The 25,117-nt window shown below is 40.8% G+C and overlaps 1 protein-coding gene across 1 annotated transcript in view; it reads left to right on the forward strand.

Moving 5' to 3' along the window:
• LOC110830942 (Cadherin 86C) overlaps nt 1-21,229 on the forward strand; it is a 30,833-nt gene extending 9,604 nt beyond the window's left edge. Inside the window, exons 2-20 of the mRNA XM_022066387.2 lie at nt 1,048-1,242; nt 1,419-1,663; nt 2,470-2,553; nt 3,039-3,164; nt 3,486-3,626; nt 4,380-4,503; nt 8,150-8,342; nt 8,576-8,666; nt 9,109-9,261; nt 10,491-10,649; nt 11,504-11,654; nt 12,330-12,505; nt 13,102-13,198; nt 13,487-13,582; nt 14,311-14,530; nt 15,469-15,586; nt 15,770-15,900; nt 16,956-17,047; nt 18,334-21,229. Of these exons, the coding sequence (XP_021922079.2) occupies nt 1,056-1,242; nt 1,419-1,663; nt 2,470-2,553; nt 3,039-3,164; nt 3,486-3,626; nt 4,380-4,503; nt 8,150-8,342; nt 8,576-8,666; nt 9,109-9,261; nt 10,491-10,649; nt 11,504-11,654; nt 12,330-12,505; nt 13,102-13,198; nt 13,487-13,582; nt 14,311-14,530; nt 15,469-15,586; nt 15,770-15,900; nt 16,956-17,047; nt 18,334-20,996 (5,247 nt within the window). The 5' untranslated portion in view covers nt 1,048-1,055 and the 3' untranslated portion in view covers nt 20,997-21,229. The remainder of the gene's footprint in view (nt 1-1,047; nt 1,243-1,418; nt 1,664-2,469; nt 2,554-3,038; nt 3,165-3,485; nt 3,627-4,379; nt 4,504-8,149; nt 8,343-8,575; nt 8,667-9,108; nt 9,262-10,490; nt 10,650-11,503; nt 11,655-12,329; nt 12,506-13,101; nt 13,199-13,486; nt 13,583-14,310; nt 14,531-15,468; nt 15,587-15,769; nt 15,901-16,955; nt 17,048-18,333) is intronic.
• Nucleotides 21,230-25,117: the final 3,888 nt, after the last annotated feature.

The raw sequence follows: 25,117 nt of genomic DNA on the forward strand, positions 1-25,117 counted from the left end.
AAATTGTATGCTTCAAGGTTACGGAAGGATTCCCCCCTTCCCGTTACCGTGCGGCGTCAACATTGCAGCTATGCTACGCTTCGTGTTTTGAGTTGTCTTCACTCGCCAGGTTTTTCTGTTCGCGTTGCAACATTGTAATATTTTTCTGTGACTTAGAAGCATGCAGATGTTTGGTGACGGCGTTTATAGGGAATAATTAAACATATATAAAGAATATGTAACGTTTGAAAAAGCACAGATGCGGAGTATTTTTTTAAGGTAAGGAACCGAATTATTAAATACTAGTTATATTTGCCCTTTAAATAGTGAAATAAACCAATCAATCAACCCATTAGTGGGAAGCTGACGTTTCATGGTCAGTGTGTTAATTACGTAGTCTACGTCCATTCCGTTATCTTGTATCACACAATTATTTTTAAAGCTTTTTGTTGGCTTTTATACTATTGGACTTATTATCACGACATCAGAAATGTCGCAACGCTTGGTTGTTCCCTGTGATGGAATGAAAATTCCCCAGTAAGTTATTCGATTGGCCCTAACAAAAAGTAGTTCTCAGTAGGTCTCCTGTTCGTTTTATGCCCAGCGTCCGACGTGTATGAATGATTTGTTCCTGGAATGGACATTTTTTTCTCTTTTTGGACAGACTTACTCACGTAGACTTCTATTGGGGAGTAAGAAAATTATAATCCGTCAGTCTACATGCCATTCCGGATGCGCTACCATGTTCTTCAGCTATCTGCAGCAAAACGATAAAAAGTGTTAGTCATGTTTGCAAAGAACACACGAAGTAGTGTTAGACTGTGTTCAGTGGGTAAGTGATTTGAAGTTCTCACGGTAGCGAGTACGAAGATGGCTGTCTTCTGGGTTGTAGCGCTGTGTAATCTGGTAGAGGTTTGCCGACGTTTTAGAAGCCCTTAATACCTCGATCATCAGGTCTCCACAACACAGAACATGTCTTCACACGACGTGAATACGCCATCCTGAGGTTCAATGACGATAGTTTATGACAAATACGAAGCAAAGTAGTGTATCAGAACGTCTCGGCAGGTGGTGGAATGGTCTCCCCGCTGCTGGTGCTCCTGATACTGGCCACTGTAACGGCCGGTAACTACCCCGTCTTGGATGTGGCCACTTCGATGAGGATGCTGCTGGTACCCGTGGACGCGAAGATAGGATCTGCAATCTACCGCCTCCGGGGAACCGACTCAGACTTTGACTTCCCTCTGGAGTTCGACATTATTGGTAAGCAGAGTTGTCTCTGTTTATTTATTTATTTATTTGGGGTTAATTTAATAGCAGGTCTGATTGTAAGCGTCTAATGACAGTATGATTATGAAGCAACGATTTGGAAAGGATGTTTGATGTGGTTGTGGACCAAGTGGTATCCCCTATGTCCTATTGCATGCTGAATTGTACAGGAGCTGGAGCCGAGCCGGTGGTTCGCATTGAGAACCTGCCCTGCACCAGGAACCACTCCTTCTGCGAGGCGAATGTTCTGCTGGCCCGCCCGTTGGAGCTGGGACGTGTGTACGACCTGAGGATTCGACTGAGGGACACCCGCGGTGATACGACCAGCGTCCGGTGCACCATCAGACCCACGAACAGTTCCACGCCGATCGACACCATCTTCCCGCATCTGCCCTTGCTCGTCGTGGTTCCAGAGGTACGGTTAGTCACTCCGATGGACACGTCTCCGAAATGATCGGCCACCCGATAGGGACAAAATTTATACGATTTCAGTCGTTCGTGGGATGCTTCTACGAATCTATTCAAAATGTATTTTTTCTTCTCGTTTTAAATTTATTTTCTTTCCTTCTTATATTTTGCTTTTACCTTATCCATTTTCCTTCCTGTCTTCTGACGTGTTGGCCTCACAAGATGAAAACTTATGGTTGATTACCACATTTATTTCCCCCCCTTTTTATGGCCGTAGTTTTTTTACATGCGTTTGCGTTCGCCACTGAACAATACAGTAAAATTTCCCACCAGAAAATCATTTTCTGGCCTAGTTTAACCAAATTAAATATTTACGTTCAACGCCTATCGAACCTCGTGATAGTACCTGGCACACATTGTACTGTGCCGTGTAAATCACACACATTATTTGTCTCCTTTCAAGTTATCTGTACTCAGGACGTCCCTGGATAGAAACTTTGGCCTGGAGAGCGATTATAATGACTAAGGATTCCGTGGTTTTGTTCAGCCGCTCCAGCCAAATACCGACCTATATAACTTATTTCCAATGCAACATCCACTAATTATCGTATTATTCGAAGCTGTTTGATTTAAGTTGTTAAAAGCGTAATTGCGTAAGTCGTAGATAAATGAAAAAAAAAAAGAATCGGATTATATGACTCATCTAATTCTTTACTGCGTCATACCCACAGTTTAAATCGCAGCTTGTTAATAATTCATTTACTCTGCTGCTACGTGCTGTAGCCTATAGATGTTTATTCGTTTTTATTTCAGAACACGAAGGTCGGTACTGAGCTGGACTACGTTATCGCCCGAAAAAACCCAAAGAACACGAGACACGTCGGTTTGGAATTGCGGGTATGTGCTTCCTTCTAACTCTTATTTCTGCCCAAACAAGGAATAAGAGACAGACAAGAGAGATGGGAAATGAATACAAGGCGCCCGGTCATAAAACTTGCAGAAAATACATTTCTTGGAAGACGTGAGCACAGATGGGAAGATAATATTAAATTGGATCTTAAATAAGTTTGTTGCTAATGTGTGGACTGGATTAAATTGCCTCAGGATAGAGATCACTAGCGAACTCTTCGTGTAGACATCAGCAAACTTCTGGTTCCATAAAAGGTGCAATTTCTCGACTAGTCGGGCACGTTTTACATACTGAGGAAGGATTTGGCTGCAGTTGGATATCTTTGATTGAGGCGCCATGTATTCAATACCGTAGTGTGTAAACTTTTGTATATTGAGGCAAATCTTTTGTATCCCTTGCAACAAAAATGTCTTCAAACGCCCTAGCGCTGACAGAGCTAACACGCCCTTGAACGCGGTACCCTTTCTTGCAGGGTTCTCCCAACTTTGCCATGAGGCAGAGTCTAGCCTCTCCGGACACCGTGAATGGAACCATCATCCTGAATGGCGAGCTAGACTTCGAGAAACAGTCCATGTACACGATGACAGTGTACGCTGTGGTAAGTACATGAATCCGTGTTTCTTCCTCCGCAGCAGAAACTGTAGTTACACTGCCATGATTCAGTCCGCAGGCCCTCGTTTTTAAAAAAAGCGTGCTCCGCCAAAAGATATGGCTCGCATTAAGATAACAGAAACACTACGCTTCCACGGGAATGGATAACGTTATGATCCGAAACGTCGGCATCTACCTGCGCGTCTATATGGCGCCAAAACCCCACAAGGGCGTCGTAGTTATCTAATCGTCGCGAAAACTCAGGTCTCACGAACACAATTTTTGGAGTTTGATGTGCCCAGGGCATTTGCTTTCGTTTTGTTGGCAGGATGCGTATGCAGAGCCTGATACTGACACCCGCAACTTGGCCGGCTTTATCCTTGCCGTCGCAGTACAAGATGTCCAAGACATTCCCCCGATCTTCACATCCGTGCCGCCGGTCACTGTCCTCAACAACACGCTACAGGAGGTGAGCGCTAAGAGAGCACATTATGTGTAGGTCCAATTGACTAGTTTGTGTATTTATCTCGTAATTTTCTTTCTGTATTTATGCCTACTGATCCATTTTCTTTTTTATGTATATTTACTCATTAATTAATTCACGAATGTATTTATGTATTCCTATTCGTTTCTTTATTTCACTTACAAACATAGTAATTAATATTTGGTTTCTATCAAATCAGGAAAATTCTTGACAAGCTGAACTATTTTTAGCTTCTCGGGACGAAGTGTTTCTTGGAACGAGATATTTATTTATGTAACAGATTTATTTATTTACGTATATTTTGTGTATTATTTAATAATCAATTAATTAATTTACATAGGTTCATGCATCATATTTCTTTAATTTTATTTATTTTTGTATTTTCTGTTTGCACAATTTATGATGATACTTTCAGAGTGTGTCCCTTTCATGAATCCATAACTCTATACTTGTTGAGATTTATCACTTGTGAGCCGATGATCGACCACGTAAGATTACTTGTGATAATCACTGTAGTGTCCCTCACAAAAATGCATACTTCAACGCACAGCAAAAGCGTACAACGTTGCTACATTGAAAGCGGAGCCCACGCGAGTGAAGACAGCTCAGAACTCGCAGCGTATCAAAGCTCTACTGGTGACTTAGAGCCACGCGGTAAGGGGTAAAGTTTTTCCGTGGCCTTGAAGCATGCAATTTTGTCAGTGCTACTTAATCTATTATCACACCCACATTATACAGGATGACGTAGTGCTGACGGTCTGCGCAGAGGACGGCGATAAAGGGTCTCCCCGCGAACTGCGCTACGGCATCGTGTCAGAAGGCAACCCATTCACCCCATTCTTCGACATCGACGAAAAAACAGGTGAACAATTTCACTATTATCTCTCTTCACGAGACCCATTTAAATACTGTTTGTAGTGTTCTGGGTTTTTGGCCCTTAGACTTCGCCGACGTCACAGCTCATAAGAACAAAACAGAAACCATAATGCCCAGAGCATGAGAAGCTTTCTTTCCGTAGTTTGTATTTTCCATTAACCAGGGTAGAGTAACCGCGTGATATATATGCACATTCTTATCCGCTACTACAATTAATCAGAAAATCAACACGGAACCGTTCAGATAAGAAGTTCGACTCACAAACTATTTTCGTCTACACAATTCGACCTCCTTTCCGATTTAACCTTAGCTGGTTCCATAGTTTTGGCCCACTCAACAAGGCTTATTGCTAAGGTATACGAAAATACGATCAAGAGATAGACAAGGCATTCTTACATCCCGAATACGAAATATTTCTAATAGATTAACAACATACAGGTCACCTTGACATCTTCATATTAAAAATGAGAAGACGTTTCGACGTTTTCTCCCAGGACAACGAAATGAAGAACACAAGTATTGAGTACTGTTGGCAGACGCGTGTTCATAACCCAACGAAGTGTTCGAGGTTAGAACTTCACGGAAGCCCTAACGCTCTTATGCAACAAAGATGAGGTACCTGCTGTCTGTCATTTGTAGCGTATTCAGCTGTTTCACCCAATCAATCTCTATAAAACGTAGCGTTGGAACAAACATTTTCCATGTTGAATGCTGTCTCGAGTGATGTATCTAGGTCGCCATAGCAAATGTGAATATTTAATGATGACGTGGGCGGTAGTATCGAACCGGCAGGGTCGTTCTTATCAACTTCACTGACTCCCTTTGAAGAACGAGGCCAAGAGTGAGCAATGGTCATCGCAGGGTAAAAGTGTACCAAGTCCGAATTTCTCACTTTACTTAGTTAACGGGTATACGTGCACTACGGGGTTTTAATCATGTTTCTTCTTGTAGACTTAAAGCTACCTTTAATGTTTATGAAATAGTGACGACTTATAAACTACATTATGTTAATGCCGACATCAACTGCTAGTAGTTCAAAACGAGGCAATTACGACGGAGTCATGATTATACACATAGGCCTTAGTCTAAGACAGCTGGCTGGTGAAGATGAAATGACATTACTAAAGCTGAGGTTTTATTACTTTTAATTAATAATTTTCACGATTCTAAGAAATAATCTAATCTAGCCTAATTTTTAGAGGAATTTCATCCACATAAGATGAAACAATATTTTATTATCGTGACTCTGACATTTCGAATTAGTGGCATTTCTACCTTACAGATGTCGGGCTATAACTCAGTCTGCACTGCCTCGTTTGTGAGAAATTGTGCATCTGAAATTTAAATTTGGTTCTCAATCTTTTATATGTTAACAGTCGCGAATAATATATTTGAGTTTATGTCAAGACTTCTAGTTAATTATTTAAACCCATTGTTCAGTTGTAAAGCAAGCAGGTAGATCGAAAGTTTAGCGCATTTCCCATCTGGGATGTCCCGGGTTAAAACCTCGTTAATTAATCATCCTATTATTCGACATTACACAATCTGAGCTTCTGATAGCGTCGCTAAATAGACGTAAACCATTAAATAAAAGTACTTGTTATAATTCTGAATGTGATCAAGAAATTCGGAACTTTAGGAAATCATGGTTTCTGTCGGTGACCACCCATGCCATTATAACAGCTTCACATTAATGTAGCACCAATTATGCCCAGGAGTGTGGAGTATAACACTGGGTTATGTTTAGATCTATCTGCGGTCATAGACCTTATTTGACATTTCCTGAAGAAGGTACTGGCCTTAAGTTGAACTTTACTCCAACTACGTAAACTCCTTCTGGTTAAACTATGAGATCATTAATAGATAGGATCTTGAGTTTGCATGTTCCAGCTCTATGTACCGTTCAAAACTAATAATTAATAATTGTGGCCATTATTAAAAAGAAACCTGAAGGTTTATGGTAAAATTCATGGGAGAAAGGTTTTGGTAAATTGAACGTCTAACGTCCGATATTACATTTCTATGGGCAGAAGTGATCCTCGCCTACTAAAGTAGAAATTATGGCAGCGGTTATGTAGAAATTTAGAACCTGAAGCATTGAATGGGTCATACCCAATACCACATTCGTCGGAATGTTTAGAAGATGGCTGTCTTTTGGGCTGGTAAACGTTTACCAACTTTGAAGAGGTCCTTGTCAATTCCGTTATTAGGGTGATCTCCCTGACTCACAAATTATTCTTGTAGTTGAAGATTTCTGTCTTCTGGGTTGTTGCGCCGTGTAGTCTGGTCGATGTTAACCAACGTCCCAGAGGTCATACTGCCTCCATCATCAGGGCGATGAGTATGAAGATTTCTGTCTTCTGGGTTGTTGCGCTGTGTAGTCTGGTCGATGTTTACCAACGTTTCAGAGGTCATACTGCCTCCATCATCAGGGCGATGAGTATGAAGATTTCTGTCTTCTGGGTTGTTGCGCTGTGTAGTCTGGTAGATGTTAACCAACGTTTCAGAGGTCATACTGCCTCCGTCATCAGTATGACCTCTGAAACGTTGGTAAACATCGACCAGACTACACAGCGCAACAACCCAGAAGACAGAAATCTTCATACTCACCGCTGTGAGAACCTCAAGTCTTATATTCTTGTATTTTCTTAAGCCATTCTGCTCTTCACCCAGGGTATTAAATCACAGTCTTATCGTTTCCCACTGAGGAAGCAATGAATATATTATCTTGGGCATGCAACCAAGTTGAGGTTTTGCATGCGGTCACTTTTATGAGCACGAAATCTCGAACTGACCTCAAGGATATAGTTTAACGACGTTTGCGTGGCCGTCTTTAATTTTATTTTTCAACGAATGCCGGAACATGCAATCATTAAGGTGGGAATTTCGTAGTTCAGTGACCCCACTTTAATCAGTCCGTTTGCATTCAGGATAAGACCAGAAGTAAAATAATCCTAACGTAAGAAAATTAATTAATCTCTGTTTTATATGGTTTTATAAACGTTTAGTAGCTGGAATATAAACAGAAATATTTGATGGTATGAGTTGCGTACCTTTGTATATCTTTATCGAATTATATGATACGTGGGTAAAAATAATAAATATAATGTGGTAATAAAATATTTGAACCCAAATTGTAACATAATTTGCGCTACGCATAATGCGTGTAATGGATTGTTTAAAGATACATGACCAAGTAGGTGGGAAGAGAGCATTAAGATAGATCTTAGGGAATATGTTGTGAAGATGATTTGATCTATAGTGTTATAAATCTAACAAGAAACCTTTCACGCAATGAAGTTTATCTTTATCTTAATAGTGACACAGGTGGGCAACTTGCTATTTCTGAAAATTTACATTAGAGAAATCATTTTTAATTCGTGCGATCATTAACAGATTAACCACCGTCCTTTAAATTTTAATTAAACGTCATATTCGATATATTTAATGTAAATAGCCGAAATTTTTGTTTAGAGGCAGTGCACTAGACGTGCATTCGGGCTACCGTGGTTTACCCCTTTTGTCTGTAGGCCTATATATTGTCATGAAATAGACCACGGTCGACTATTTCTACATCCTTTCCTAAAAAGATAATCGCTTGTTCTTGATATTTTTTTGTCGGTGATTCTCAGGGAAACTGAGTCTGGTAAAGCCTTTGAAGGATCTGCGAAAGATCACACAGCCCTTCCAACCCATTCTGCTGACCATAATGGCGGAAGAGGTGAAGACAGGTGTGAACGAGCCGCTCGCCATGTCCAGCACAGTGCAGCTCGCGCTCATAATGGCAGAGCCCGATAACACCCCTCCATACTTCGACAGCGAAAGGTCAGTGATTTGGGGAGGGGGGGACCTCGACATTAGGTTGAGGAAGGTGATCAGAATCATGTTCCGGCCGCCTTATCGTCTCGTAATAGCTTGTGGTGATAATTGTTTTAATATTACATATTAAGCCGGAAGATACATCACATTGTGATTATTATTTGTTAATTTCGAGATTTACAAATTTAAAACTTCCGCTGTTAGCTGCTCCAGCAAACCCAATTTGTTTCTTCCTTCAGATATGTGACGTGGATGGACGAGAACAGCCCCCAAGGAAATGCCCTCATCTTTAACGACCCCTACATAGCAGAAATAAGGGATGATGACGTAGTAAGCATGCCTTTGATTGTAACATAGCCTAATAATTACCAACTGATAGTAAAACGAGGAAATATCAAATTTCAGCATGTATTTTTATTTTTTTCCCTGTGTCTTCAATACTTGGAATCATCCTTTAAGTATTCTGGACGTGGCATGTATGTAGGAAAGATAAATTATAAAAAAACCTGCCCAATACATATCATGTATCCGTTTCTCAGCGTGGACACACGTAAAACATTACTTGTAAGAAGTGTATAAATATCTAAGGATTTCGGACATGGATTTTTTAAATGATTGTCAATAACTCTTATCAAAGAGATCCAGAAAAGAACTTTATTAAAATAATCAAAATAAAATACAATTTGGATAAATTATTTTTTACCAAATATAGACTGATCCTTCTGTTTCGTGTTAATAAATGTAATGCTATGTTCGCTTTTATTACGAACAGGGGAAAAACGCAGTATTCTCCATAAGTCTGGGCAACAATAACGGGACTTTCGAGGTTGCCCCTACAGTGGGGGAGACGCGTGCAAATTTTGTCATCCGGGTGAGGAACAACTCCTTGCTGGATTATGAGAAACGGCACTTCGTGGTGTTTACCGTAAGTCACTGAGAAAACCTTTCCCTAAGATCTCTTTTAATATTATCCTACCATTTGCGTCTAGCTCTTCCAAGTGACCCTTTTCATTCAGGGTTTTTAAATAAAAGTTTTTGTGCATTTCTCCTATTTCCCGTGAGTGCTACGTCTCCCATTAATGTAATTCTCTTTTGTATCATATCTCTACCAATCTCTATTCAAGTGTGAAAATTTTGAAGTCACTCATTAGGATTATGTATTTTCCTCTGTTCTCCGGTTACTTCTTCTCGTAGGTCGAGGAAGGTTTGTGGATACTGTACGTTCGTATTGTTCCAACAATAATTTTTCCTCCGAAAAAATATCTTAATAATGTATTTGAAATGCTTTATTCTCCTATACTTTAAATAATGTATCCCCCATTCTTCTCAATAATTTTACAAGTCTCTATGTAATTTTCTGTATTAACGCTGGCCTTGTAATCCTGGGGTCTCGGGTTCGATTCCCGGTGGTGCCCGAATTTATAACTTGTGTTGGGCAAGGCCGTGGTCTAGGCAACACGGAGTTTTCCTCCGGGGGCTTCCCAGGTTTCTCCGTGGCATCCCAACAATTACTCCATTCACACACAGAAGAAGGCAATGGCAAACCACTTCTGAATCATCTGCCAAGAACGTATATGAACAGGTCCCAGTCCGAGAAAAGGATGGAAGGATCCTGATCATATGGACCTGTCGTCAGACAGAACACTAAATAAATAATAATAAATAATCTCTAGTGTCTCTTTATAAATATTAACCATCTGACCCAAAGTATACGAATTGTCTGAGGGGGGTACTTGAAACATTGTCGTGCTTTCCATGTGTTTTGCTAACAATCGCCGATGACTGTTTCGGTTGAAACTGTTTTCGCAACTTAATGGAGCTTGGTGAACGTCATCACTCAGCTCGTAAAGAAATCTCGTTAGATTCACGGCAGTGACGTCATGGATAATAATCTTCTGGGTTGTCTAGTCGTGCAAACTTATGATGTACGTAATTACCAATGTCTTTTAGGCAAAAATTCTACCTTGAAGATGGAGGCTATACATTAATAACCATCTGCAAGACTTCACGGCGCCACGACCCAGAATACCACAATCCATGACAGTCCCTGCTTTAGACAAACCCAATCTCAAATCATGTCCTGAAGAAGGACTCCGCTGTTTGGATGTCATTGGTCTCAATGTTAACATTTGAATTTTACGCCGTTGAATGCAGATTCACGCCCGCGAGGTCGGCCCAAGGACTTCCCTGTGGAGCTCAGCTCAGGTCACGGTATACCTCAGAGATCAGAACGACAATTCGCCGGTGTTTCGAGATACCATCTACAGAGCGGAACTGACGGAAAACGCCACAGCGGGGACCAGAGTCACACAGGTTGGACTGGAAACGTCACTCGCTTTTCATCCGAAACCACAATCATGCGACTACGAGTTGATAAGAAGTGGTCGTAGCCTGTCTAAAACTAATATTACAGCACTCGTCTGAAAGGACTGAGATCATGTTATAATGTAATTCACTGGAGCACGCATATTTTCGAAATGCGTCCTTCCTGCTTTGCATATCCTGTTTTTATTTGTGTTCATTCATTGCGAAGGTAATCTTAGCATTTACGACACGGCGTAGACAGAAAATATTTGTTCTTGTATTTGTTGTAAATTCGTTATATCGAAAATTGTTTCAAATATGAACTTTAGGTCTTCATAAAATCTATTTTTCTTACTGCACTAATTCTAATAGTTCATTTAAAATAAATTATCTCTTTTTGTAACAATAACAGAACGTCTTAGTTGAATGGCTAGAACTTCTGTTTCGTGATCAGGATGGCTCTAGTTCAAATCCCGGTATGGAAACTTTCTACTCTGTTGAGATTTATTCGTGATTTTCCTCACTCAGCCCATGCAAATACTGAGATTATATATATATATATATATATATATATATATATATATATATAAACTCGATGGTTTCCTTCCATATCCTTTCCAATTCATCATTTATAAGTTATCCTATTATTCAACGCTGCGTAATCCGAACTATTGGCATGTCGTTATATAGACCATGAATACATTAAAATTTACCATAATATTAAAAAAATATTTTTAGTATTCCTAAATGAAGCCCTTTTTGTTTCCTGAATCTGACCGAGTTCTGAGGTAATGAACACTTCAGTTATGCAGTAAGCTGTTTGATTGGTGATTTCGACATGTGCGTCTGTCTGTCTATTGCAGGTGGCGGCCGATGACGTGGATGAAGGCGATAATGGTGAAATCGCATACACCAGTGTCCTCAGAGACAACAATTCCCTGCAGATAGATAACAAAAGTGGCTGGATCACCGTCAAAACTAATATGCACATTTTTGATAGAGAAAGTGCTAAAGGTAGGTACCAACTATCAGATGAGTCGCGTTCTTGAGCGACTATTAAAATCACTCCGCACGTCTGTCCGTCCGTCAGTGCGCACAAGAACTTCCAACACGGCTGAAATTATTTTAGTGACATTTCATATTGGAGACTTTTACTAAAAATCTGTGAGCATATTCCACTTTTGCTGAAACTCAAGACACTTTACGTGAAAACCCATGGACTTATGTGTTTCTGCGCGCCGAGGTGATTGGACAGGGTATCACCAGGTTACTCTTCATTACAAGAAACTATTACCAACAAACGAAATACTTAAGAGACATATGTGTGTTTAGAATTATATTAGATTATATTAAAATTAATTTGAGGGGAAGACAGGACAATTGGATTGGATTTATCTAGCTTAGGATATATTTCAGTGGAGGGTTCTTCTGAATCCTTCGAATTCGATAAAGGACGTATCTTTTTTAACAAAATTACAGACTATATGTATTCAGAGTTACAATCGTATCTCATTTCGAAATGATTCGCACAAAACAACATAAAAAGTGATAGCATACTCTTATTTATGATAATTGATAATTCATTTCGTTATTTTATTTAAAATTGCATTCGGTTGAAGACTTACAGGAAATCTTTAATATTGTTGTGCTTTCAACTTGTTCTGTTGTACAGACGGATGTGTTCCTCAGAGTTTCAGCTGTACGTGGTAGCAGCAGACAGGAATGGTAAGGGAAATAGTGCCACTGCAACACTAATCATCGCTGTACTCGATGTTAATGACCACACGCCCTCGTTCATAAGAAGTGATTATGAATTCGTCTTGGCGAAGGATCTCATGAGCCTTAACTCGCCTGCAGTCATAACAGTAAGATTCTATATCTCTACACCTTGATCACAGTTGAGACTTCAGCAATAATTAGTGTTCCGTATCCCAGAAGACAGCGAAACATTTTATTACGAAATCTTATAGACGTACTTAAAGTAATTTCCACCACTTACCTTCATTTTATCCGTCTCTCTCTCTGGTGCTGTCAACCATAAACCACTGTTACAGAGCAAAATCTGTGTGTGCAGTTCTATTGTTTTTGTAATCGTTAAATATAAGCTTGCATTTATAATCAACGTGTCTCCTCTCTTTCGTTTAATGCATAAAGCGATCTCCGTGTAGCATCATGGGAAGATGTAATAGGACATTGATCAATGGTAAAATTATCCTATAAGCTATTTATATGATTTTCATAAGCATTTATATTAATTGAATACAAATTGTTTTAGGAGTACAGGCGAAATCGGTCCTTTTGTAAGATTATTTAGTGTTTGCTCTAGGCTAGAAGAAATTAAGTGAATTATGAATTTTATATAAGAATAAATTCTGAAGAAGCATATTTTTGAATAGATCTGCAAACGGCTTGGAATCTCGATCGGTTTTACCAAAATCTGATATATTTTTTTATGTTTTAGGCGACTGACGGGGATGCTGAAGCCCCGAACAACGAAGTTCAGTACGAAATTGTGTCTGGAAACCGAAATGAAATGTTTCGTATTGACACACACACAGGTACGTGCATCTGTGAAGGGGATTCTTATAAAATCCATTTGCTACTGCTCTTGAAATACATTGCGTTCGATATGGAGTGAATTTTTTTTCTGATCATTTTTCTTTATTTGATCATTCTAATAATATTTGGTTAAGAGTACAAATTATTGTGAAAATTTCTTCAGCCTCCTGGCGATCTTTCCCTCTTATGTTCGGATATTAATCTCAGCGCTCACAATATGTTCCGCTAATGTGCGAGACAGAGAGTCATACAAATAATATCAACTCGTAACTGTGACTTTGTTCCAGGCATTCTGTCAATAAACGACAGGGAAATTTCCAGCAAGATGAGAGAGGAGACCAGGATACAAAAGTTCAACCTTTTAGTCAGGGCATACGACTTAGGTATGATCTTCCAAAATACCTCTGTAACTCTAATTTGATCAGATTGTTCTACACCTCAGGCCTGTTTTGATTAATAATTAATTATGAAACAAATAATTCTTAGATATTTTACAAAAAACCTTGGCTGGTTGGCACGACATATCATCCCTGAAGTTGAAGACAGTATGTTCTTTTGAAACGTATCTACGTATGAGTCCACACGGGGCCACAGCCCAGAAATCTAGCATCGGCTGTTTGTGTTCGATTTATTTGAAGCAGTTGAGGCGATTCTGTGCGTCACAAGTGCAAGGGGGTCGATCACAGGGGCAGCAGATAACGAAGCATGTACTATCCATACGTTAAACATTATTTACTGATGGCAGTACTTTGTAGATGGCTGTGTCAGTTCTTGTATCGGCAATGTATTTGCATTTGCTTAATACAGCGTGTCTTTAAATGTTATGAAATCGAGGATACATCACCCGCATTTAACATGATTAAGAATTATGCAAGACGGCGTACAAAATAATATTCGTTATTAAAAATGTCGCTTTTGTCCGCTGGATATATCGGTGTTAAAAAGAGAAATAAATGTAATTTTTTTTCTCGTAGTGAAATCCACATGCAAAACGTACCCACTAATTCTGAACACAAAATATTTAGATTCTGAAAGCCAAGATAAAATGTCGCTAGTCTGAAATTTGCTTTTACTTGAGAATAACAAACATTTGTTCTTGTTCTATTTGCAGGTGTACCTTACAGATCCAACACGGTCCCCATTCTGATATATCCGCCAGAACCAAACGCACGCAACATGACATTTATCTTGAACGGGTACCCAGTGGACCAGAAGGAAACTGAGGAGATTCTATCCAAAATCACCGGAGGGCGAGCGAAAATCCAAAATGTCCAACCATTACCCGTAAGGAGAGCTCGCAGCGAGGAGTCAGAAAAATCATCGAACGAGAAGTAAGTCCGGACACGCTGCACGGTTTCAAATGAATCTATCAGAGTAACTTAAGATTACATATTAATTAGCATAATAACGACCGAACATGTGTAGGAAGGAACCTCATTTCTCAAAGGATAGGTTAGGTTGGGTTGAGTTCTGTTATGTTGGGTTGTTGGAGGTTACGTTTAGTAAAGATATGTGAGGTTAGGTGTGTCGCGTTATGTTGCTGCTATGAGATGATTTTGCGCCGATCTCATCGGCTCACATTCCCGTGCATATATTTTGTTTCCTCTGTTTCGACGGTTTTATTCTAGGGCCGATCTTATCGGCTCTTACTCATTTTAGCTTCGCCGATCGTATCGGTTCTAGTTAGTCACATTTTTTTTGATCCCGGCGGTTTTTAACTAGGGCCGATCTAACGGCCCGGAGCACGTATCATCAGCTCTTACTAAATTTTGCCTTGAACAATACTAGCGACTCGTTTGAATGCAGAATGCTTTGGTTGCGTTTCACAGCTCTGGCTGAACCACCTTTTTCCGGATTGTACTGTAGATCTTTTTCCTTTAAATGCCTTAAATAGTGACTAGCTACGGGCTGGACGACCGGGGTTCGATCCCCCACGGGGGCAGAAGATTTTTCCTCTAGCCTCTGCGTCCAGACCGGCTCTGGGGCCCACCCAGCCTCCTCTACAATGGGTACCGGGGTCCTTTCCCGGGGGTAAAGCCGGCCGGGGCGTGATGCTGACCACTCACCCCCATCTAGTGCCGAGGTCAAGGAAGAGAGGAGCTATACCTCCACTCCCCCCAAGCGCCTACATGGCGCATAGCGGGACAAACTTATCTTTCATGATCGAACCATCGTTGTCTTCTAATTCTATTAACAAATGTTTTTTTTCAATAATACATTTACCTGTTGGCGTGTTAGTGTGTTGTAATGGCGAGTTCTTTTCCCGCAGGTCCGTTGTTTCAGCTAGGGTTCTGTACGACGACAACCCCACGGTGGATTTGACGCAGTTTGAGAACGCACTTCGAAATAACCACAGCACAGTTGTCGTCTACAAGAAAGATAAAGTGGTAAGTCGTATTACGCTCTCATCATTGACGATAAAGCCTGTACACGCCAACTCATTCAAAGTCTGATGAGTGGTGAAATCAGGAAAGTCGCGTATGGCTAAGAAACTTAAGTAATTCTACACCGTTCGTGTTTGTGCTTGAATTCAATAACGTACACACGTCGTGTCGATCTGTTGTGTTCAGGAAGAGTATCATCGGGCAGAGAGCGCTCTCTTCTGGATCCTCATGATTCTGGCGATCTTGATTGTCATCATAATCATACTTCTTCTACTGTGCTGTATCTGCCCTGGGTGTCCACTGTACGCAAAACCCAAGTAAGTCAATTTGAATCGATGTTTCTATTTGAGAAGCAACGTTAACATTAAGTACAAAAGATAGTGTAATTGCGTCATATTGTGAATATTATAACAATTATTTATTTTAATCCGTCTTATCACAATATTTAAAATTTCTTATAATTAAGATAATAAAATATCATTGATGTTCCATATCGATTGATCGATTTACATTTTGGAACATTTTACACAACATGTTTCAGTTTTTATAAAACCATCATCACACCTATACGATGACAGTCGTACTTCTGGACATATCGGAACAATCACTCCTACATCTTTGACCGATATGTACATCCAATAAAAAATTTAAGAAAAAACAACATATCCGCCCAAAAATGAAAAACAAACGCAATGAAAACATCACCAAATGGAATCATATTTGAGTTTTAAGTTCGTAGATATTTTACACCTGATGATGGTTTTATAAAACTGAAACATGTTGTGTAAAATGTTCCAAAATGTAAATCGATCAATCGATATGGAACATCAATGATATTTTATTATCTTAATTATAAGAAATTTTAAATATTGTGATAAGACGGATTAAAATAAATAATTGTTAAGTACAAACCCATTTGTCATTTGATTTATTATTTATTCTTTGACTCCGTATATTCTGAGACACTTAAATAAACAACAAACAAATATGAGAGGAGCAGATTGGATTAAGTGTATCGCCTGTGATTACTAGGCGTGATCGGGAGGCTAATTTTGAGGTGTGTGTTAAAGAAGTATGGTTCAAAGTGTATGGATTTGGATTAAAGGCTCTGCGATGTTATTCTTTGAACACGATTCGTGTCCTATAAGAGATACAGTATTTCTTAATCAGCTGACAAACTGTCAGCTTCTCAGGGTCCTGCTCCATGCAGCTCTTCAACTCACCACAGATACAGAATAAGAAGGACTCGATTAAAGCGATAAATCACGGCATTAGCAAGGAAAGTGTTGAATTGTTCGATAACTACAACGCAGTGATAATACAGGCGAGATGTGTATAACTTCTGTGTACCTGTTAATGCGGCTTCCATCAGGAAAGGAAATGAAGTTGGCGCTCTGACCGAAGAAAGCGTGAATCTTGTGATAAAGGACAACGGTCCAGGCAAGGAGTCCAAGGCTGTGCAAGGTGAGTGTAATAAGCCTTCACCGTATTGACGTTTGCATCAGATACATTTTATATACGCTACACGACGTTTCGGATTTTCTATTTGCGTCAGTCTTCACATAATTAATGACAACACCGTACGAATTCACTTATTTTCTTTTTCGTAATAATGCTAAGGACAAGTAACGATGCTGGAATCTTTCGATTTCAAACTCGCATGTCATCCTCGATGATCTGGTGACCAGGTCACGAAATATGTGCTCCTTATTTTTAATGTGCTCATGGTAATTCACGAAGTTAGAAATATTTCCCGATACATTTTCAGTACAAAACTTGTCTTCATGTAAATACTTGTGGAAAAATAATTAATAAGGTAGTAGGAACTGAGACAGTTTCCAGCGATATCAGTTATCTTACGGTAATCTTGGACTGAACTGATCTCAGTTGTAAATAATACGGCCATTTGTATTGAACGGTAGACCAGAGTAATGGGAGTGTGTCTGTGTGAACGAGAATGCACCGTGAAATTGAGATGTGTGGTTACATCAGAGAAAGTCAAGTCGTCCTAGGATATTCTGAATAGAATTACAAACTGCACGGAGGAGATTCCACTTTTTGAGAACCTAATAGTCGTTCACTTAATAAAGAAATTATCCGCTTGTAATATAACTCGAAGGTTTATTACCGTGAATCACATTTTTTCTTCAAGATACAACCTTTTATTAGGATTTCCCTCTCATCTGCGCCAAGTTGTGAAGTTCCTTTAAATACGAAACGTATTTGGCCAAAACTTGGTAAGTTTTTATAATCTCCGACATGCGTGCTACATGTCCCAATCTTACCCTCCTTGATTTTGTCATCTTAATTATATTTCATGAAGGGTACAAATTATTAAAACGCAGGTTTCTTCAGCTACCTTTTTCTTACACTCACTCTCTTACGTCAAAAAGTTCTCCACATTTGAAGTTCAGGTTTCTCTGAGCTAGAGGCCCACAGTGACACTCGAGTAAGGAACTGGTAGCAGCTAAGTGAGCTCAGTTTCGTCAAAATTATTAAATATTTACACCGACATTTGTTCCGAAACGTGAATGGATCTAAATAAGCAGGGTCTGAGTGCGTGGACTCGATTTGAGTGACTCAGAATACTGTCCAACTGTTGTGAACGCCATAATGATCCTTTGGGTTTTATAAAGGCCGAGGGATTTCTTGGTCAGCGCAGCGATTGTCAGCTTCTAAACGTCTCTGCTTAATGTTCTGATGAGGCACTTATAGAAGAATACAGAGAGGGTTTGTTGTATTCTTCTTAGCCGAAGGGATGGGACATCGAAGAGAGGCGTGGAGTGCTGAACAGCGCGAGCCGAGGTACCATTCTTTCCGGTTCAACCGCCGGAACATACCTGCCAAGGAGCACGAGCAGTTAAGAACTGGGCCTGATGACTGGCGACTTGGCTACGACGTCAACGGGCCGGCCGCAGCCGCGATGGGTGTCAGAGGACCAGAAGACGGGCGCTCACTGCGCAGTCTCCCCGGACCTACTGTCATCTACACACGCGAACTTCAAGATCTGCAACGCCAGGCCGACTCCCGATACCGGGATGTGTATCTGGAGGATATCGAAGGGACGGATTATCCTGCTGCAGGTCAGATGATGGACCATCGACAAGTCAGAGGTCGAATTCCTGCTCGCGAAGTTCGAATCAATGCCGAAGAAGACCACGACACTGACTCGATCAGAAGACATGAGGTAGAAAGGGGTTCTGATTTGGGCAGAGGTGGTGAGGTTAGGCGTAACGACGGAAATAGGGATATTGATAACGAGGGTCGCGAATACCGCTTTGCCCTCCATCGCGAAAATAATCAGGGGGTGACGCGCGCGCGTGTGGACGAAGAAACCGGGCATCTGAGTACAGTGGTCGCTTCTCGGAGAGAGCAATTCTATATCCGCGACGGAAACGCCGAAATACTGCGGCTTGTAACCAGAGGACAGTCAGGGGAAGAACAAGAGTTTGCTCAGGTTGCACCTCAGCCTCAACAGAGACCAATGACACTTGTTCCACCTCGACAGCAAGATCATACTGTGAGGGCAGACAACGGTAAGGAAATACTAATGCAGCGGTTTATGGAGGACCAACGTAATAACAGCAGCAGTCAGCAAGTAGAAGCCCCAGATTCGGATTTGCTGACAAGTCTGCATCAGCAGGACATGCTTGTGAGGAGACTTCTCGAAGAGGAGGCGCGTCTTAATAATACCTTGCTGCTCACTGAGGCCCTTGTCGCACAGCGCCAACACGAGCAGTTCCTGGCAACAGCAGGCGAAAACGTTGAGACGCAAAGCCTTCCGGGGCAGACCACAATGGCAACTCAGACGGATGTGGACTCCAGCACCCAGACTGAGCCAATGCACCTTATGAGACCTCCTAGGAGACGAGCCAGAAGCGACAATGATGACTCCTATACAGAAGAGGAAGAACGAGAAGGCGAATTAAATGAGCGAGATACTGAAGGGTTGAATCCTCCAGGAACTGCAGTACACGGGTTTTGGATTAAGAAACATCGAAGTAAACGGAAACGCGGTTTCTTTCACAAGGGAGATTTGAAAATGAAGCGGATAGGATGGAAAGGTGGATTGACTCTGCCCGGTAAACGACATAAAATCAAAACGCCGATAATGGAAGAGACTGAGAGTGCGTTGGAAGGCTCTGAGAGACAGCAGGATCATGTCGCGTTTGGAAATTACTCGGAGAATAAAACGAGTATGTTGCGGCGTCGGAGTAACAAGGCCAAAGTTGCTACGAGCTCAGGAGATATGGAAGTGACGAGTGTTACCACCCGGCGTCAAGGTGGGCTGGAGGATGCTGAAGAAGAGACGCCGACAGACTCGCTAGAGGAACAGTCGCCCTCGAAGAAACACCATGAATCGTACATCACAATCGATAACTACCGAAGTACTCGAACACCCAAGATATCTTCTGCATCGATGGCGGATGAGCGGAATGTAAATTTTGACGACAGTAGATGGCCATCTTCGAAGACGCATCGTGTCGAGTTTCAAGACATCGAAACTCGTGGAAACGTTTCTGTGTCGCACACAAGAGGCGAATCTCAGTCTGACAAAGGACGAGTTCGGGCTTCCGGTTTTGAGGAGTCCAGTGACACAAGCGGGAATCCGTCAGAACAGGAAAGTTCAGCTGAAAGTAGGCGTCGTGAGAAACATGCAATGCCAGGATTTGTTGATCAAAACGAAACAAATGACATGCGTAGCGGGAGGTCTGAAGCTGGTCTCGATGTCTCGGGATCGAGCAGGAAATTTCGTCGTGATTCGATTCCGAATGAAGAAAAAACGAATAGGAAGACAAAATTGTCTTCCAGGAGGGGATCTTTATCCGAACCTGGTCGGGATGAAGAGGAAGATCTCTCGCGGAGACAAACTGTGGCCAGCAGAGCTAAATCTTTGACCCACTTAAATAACGAAGGAAAAAAGAGTGAAGACACAACAGGGCCTGTGAATGGACCTGCCCCGAGAAAGGGTTCACGATACATGGAATGGTACAAGACGAAAAGAGAAGAACGTGAGAGGAGAAAACGGGAGGAAGAAGAAAAGAAAATGAAGAAGAAAGACGCAGAGAGGAAGAAACAGAAACCCGATCGAACTGGTACAACTGATAAAAAATTGGCTAAAAATTTGGAAAACCAGAAGCGGGGTATATTGGTTGAAGACAGAGGGGCACGGAGAATAGGGGGGGAAGACGTGGATAAAGTGTTGGAAAAGGCCGGGGAGCAGATTTTGAAGGTGACGGTGTTTGACGATGACATGGATTCGGGGATTGCGATGTCGTCCTTGTTGATGGGTGGCGGTGGAAAGAAGAAGCGAAACCAGCAGATGATGGAAAAGAAGAGTGTTTTTACGATAGCTTACGACGACATGCAGACAAAACAGCTTCGTCCCGACAGCAGCTCGCCTCAGTACTGACGTCCCTCGAGCCAGCTCCGAACGTTCTCAAATTCTGAATGACCTGTAATTTACAATTCTTCCTATTACAACAGACTTCATCTGATTTTAGTGAAATAGATTTACGTATATTTGTAATAATAATTTATTTGAACAGTAAATGTAATTACTTCCATTATGTATCAAGCTTAACAATATACTAATTTATTATATTATATAACTCTCAGAAGAATAGTGAGTCATATTCACATACAGCCGTGCGAGTAAGAATTAATTAGTAACATCGAATATTTGGGTCCCATTAGTGCGTTACTTAGTACGCAATTGAATGTGACGGAAAGCGTGAATCAAAGCAGATCGAAAACATTTGTTTTCGACTGGATTACCTATTAAGACCGGTTTGTGAGTCAATGTTGGGTGTGTTAGACTTGGCATACCTGATCAACATTCCTACTTCTGTTCTGTAAAATAACTTGTTTGGCTTGGCCCAGAGTTCAGAGTCGTTTTGCAGGACTGAAAATACGGAGCGATAAGCCTACTATGTAAAAAAAACGGCGTCAATGTTACAATATTGGAAGGTTGTATGCGATGAGTCATCAGTCGTTGTTAAACAAGCCAACTATAAACTACATTACAAACTACCGATCTCATCCGAACCATCAGCGCGGCAACGAGGAATTCTAAAACTGCTGCATTAACTAGGCTACTAGGAGAAACGAAGAGGTAATTCGACTAGCAAGCGAATGGCTTGTCTTTTATTACGTAACGCGTAGTCACGTTGATGTCGACTGACAGTGCAGATTGTGCTAAACCCAGAAGAAGGTCATCCGAAGGTAAGTCACTGTGAAAACTGGTTTTTTTTGGGGTTACTTTGAATAATCAGTGATCTACATTTAAAACACTCCGATTCCACTGTCATGAAGAAGGAATAACTAATTAAATACTTAGGGTTCTTTCTTGAGAAGCTGATAGCAAATTCCCAACCTTTTATGGAACTGTATTTTTAACAAGATTCCCCATCCTGAATAATTTGAATCCGGTCCACACTGCACTTAATTTCCGTAAGACCCATTCTAATATTATCCTCGTGTTTACAGCTGCTGTCTGTAGTTTCAAAGTTCTTGGACTCCATGCTAGCTCATCTTTCATCTCTTCATACCGTTCAGTAGTTCTGAGTAATAAATTCAAATCTCAGTCCGGAGACCCAGTAGCCTATATTAACGTAAGTGTACCCAGGTTTTCCTCAGTCCATTCAGTCTAGCACTTTAAAATTTGTTCCTTCTGAATCTATTTATCGTGTACCTTTCGGCAGCTGATACGACATCGTCAAATGAACACAGAATAAATTTCATCAGTCATAATTACTTTTCTATCTTATTTGATGCTATATCAAATCTAAAACTTCTTAACGATGGTGAAGAGTCAATTGAATAAAAATTTTCTTGGATATTATCCATCGTCTAGTAAATATAAAACGTAAAAAACGACGTTTCGGAGATGGGACTCTATCTCCGTCTTCAGGTTCCTACACAGTTAGGCCCACTAGATAGAGCTAATCCCTATCTCCGGAACCATTCCCGTTTCATACTCGGGTTATCCTGGGTTCAAATCTCGGCACGGTTTACTGCCTACTAAGAAACCCTTAATTAAAACTAATCGTTGTTGTTATCATTATTATAACAATTATTTTTCATTATTTTAAGATTATATTTTATTAGTTTCTTATCTATTTAGACTATTTTCTATTTGCAAACATAATAAAGAAACTATTTCGATTTGTTTTTCTGAATTTAGTAACAGGTCTATTTATCTATCATAGGCAAACTTTCTAAAGGCACTGAACAAAACAGTGGGCCCTCAGTATCCCCGAAAGGAGGTTAACCTAAAAATATATTTGTAACGTCAGTATATATTTGGAAAATTGTGCGATAGTGATTGACAATGGCCGACGAAATTACGAGAACCTTAAGAGACCTCAGGCCGCCAACGCATTGATCGAAGTACAAAGGTTATCAAGTTAAAACACGACGTCGTCTGTCGATTATCACGTAACAAATACGCGCGAACAGAATGAGTGGACTGCAGGTTGTATAAAACGTTAGGGGAGAAGTACAGAGTTCAAGCTGTCTATGCTCTCCGTATATCCTGGTCTCCTGTTAGCTCAGACTATCTTGGCGCTCCGCGCCGTGTTCCAGACGAGCAGTAGAGGAGGGGGATTGGACCCCGTCTGACACAAGATGGAGTCGCAATGTACAGACAGCCTGCAAACACGTGGTCGAAAAGTTTATTCGATGATGAACGTTCTCCTATTTCTCGTACCCAGGACGATAATTACTTCATCAAACGATGACGTCACAAACTGTACTTGCTGTTCATTAATTAGGAACGAAATTGTGGAATATGAGAAGTGCATATAAAATTTTAGTCTGAAAAGCAGAAGAGATGGGTCTTCTTCAACTTCACCAAACGCTAACGAAATTTTCAGGAACTTTAAATCTCCGACTATGATCTTGATCTCATGAGCGATTAATTATCATATCTGATTTAGGAACCTGCTGGCTCCATGCTCAGGTAATTAATAAATGTAAATTCAAAACAAGCATAGAAAAGAAACGAGTTATCCAACTAACCACGTGGGGTGTCGGTTGGTGTCTACAAGCGAGATTTCGTAAACCAGTAAATCATAAAGACTGAGGAGGTTTAACGTGTGGTTCGCTGACAGCACAAATCAAAATGTCGGCGACGGATTCACATGGGGGTTACTCGAACGTTCATAAATCCAGAAAGGCTGGAGACATTGCAGTATTCTTTGTCCTCTTTCGTCTGTGTGTGTCCCGACTCTTTTGTCGATGTAATTAACAACCACAAATAATTATTGGAATGGAAAATCAAGAAATGATACAAGAATGCACGAATTGTCGTGTAGTATATCTAAAGGTACAATTTGGCTGCACGTGACAGAGACAAGCGACCGAGGCAGGCGACAGAGACGGGAGACGGACACATCGCAGCTTGTCGCCACACACTTTTGAGGTGACGACCGAGACATGCGGCAAAGTGTTTGTTTTGTTGAGACATACGTGCACATATTCTGTGAAAAATGAGTACAAAAATGCTTCTAAAAAGGTTACTCAAAGAATAAGAATAAGATGATGTGTTGCTGTGTTATTTGTTGCGAAAGAAACAAATAAAACCTATGAGTTCAATATTCAAAACCAGACGCGAAGAAGGATCTTTCTGTCGGTGGTCAGTGGTCGGTTTTCTGCTACTAATTCTACCAATTGCTCATCTTGGTCACCAGTAAATTTAATTTCTGCCATTATTTTACTCAACAACACACGTGCTGCCTGAGCCCGTCGCGAGACACTACTGGTCCGAGAGCGGTCTCCTGTGCTTTGTCTCTGTCGCCTGTCTTTGTCTCGCGCTCGTAATTGTACTTCATACGATTGTACAGAGAGCAGACAGGAAGCGACCAATCTCGGTCTCGTAACTCTGTCGCCTGCCTCGGTCGCTTGTCTCTGTCGCGTGCAGCCAAATTGTAACTTAAGATAAACTTGAACTATTTATAAGTCAGAAAATTCGTAAGGAGACCGGTCCCTCCCTTCCTTTGCTCTGATGTGCATATTTAAATCATAATTAAAACAAAAGAACGTAGTTGTCAGAACAGTGCCTAAGCGTTGTAGACCTAATCATGAGTTACAGATTCTGTTCAATACAAATATTTAACCATTCCACCAACGTTGCCGTGTGTTATGCTGCAGACATCAAATTATTATACTCTAGTGACCCCCCCTTTCAAATTCAGCGTAAAAATATGCTACATTAAACCCTCCTACTTCCTGTATTAAATTTCTCTAATCGACAATATTCCGCGTGGCAGTCATTGAAAATGACTTGTGACTGCGTTAGGGACAGAATAATAAATGCAGCAAAATTGTTCTTGACAACGTAATTTCCGCTCACTAGCCCTTTTATGGGGGCCAAAGTTTTGTTACCGCCATTGAATCCCACTTCTAAACCACGTGATCCCCTTCTATTTCCTTCATATTAGACTTTCATCTACTACGGTGTCTTCCAAATTGTCTCTTTCCTTCACGCTACCCAAAACAAAATTTTTGTTTACAGGCTTATGTTCTCTGCAC

Source organism: Zootermopsis nevadensis, unplaced genomic scaffold (genome assembly GCF_977971745.1).
Source record: "Zootermopsis nevadensis isolate Lab colony 2312 unplaced genomic scaffold, Znev_1.0 Znev_ptg000024l, whole genome shotgun sequence".
NCBI classification, from domain to species: domain Eukaryota; kingdom Metazoa; phylum Arthropoda; class Insecta; order Blattodea; family Termopsidae; genus Zootermopsis; species Zootermopsis nevadensis.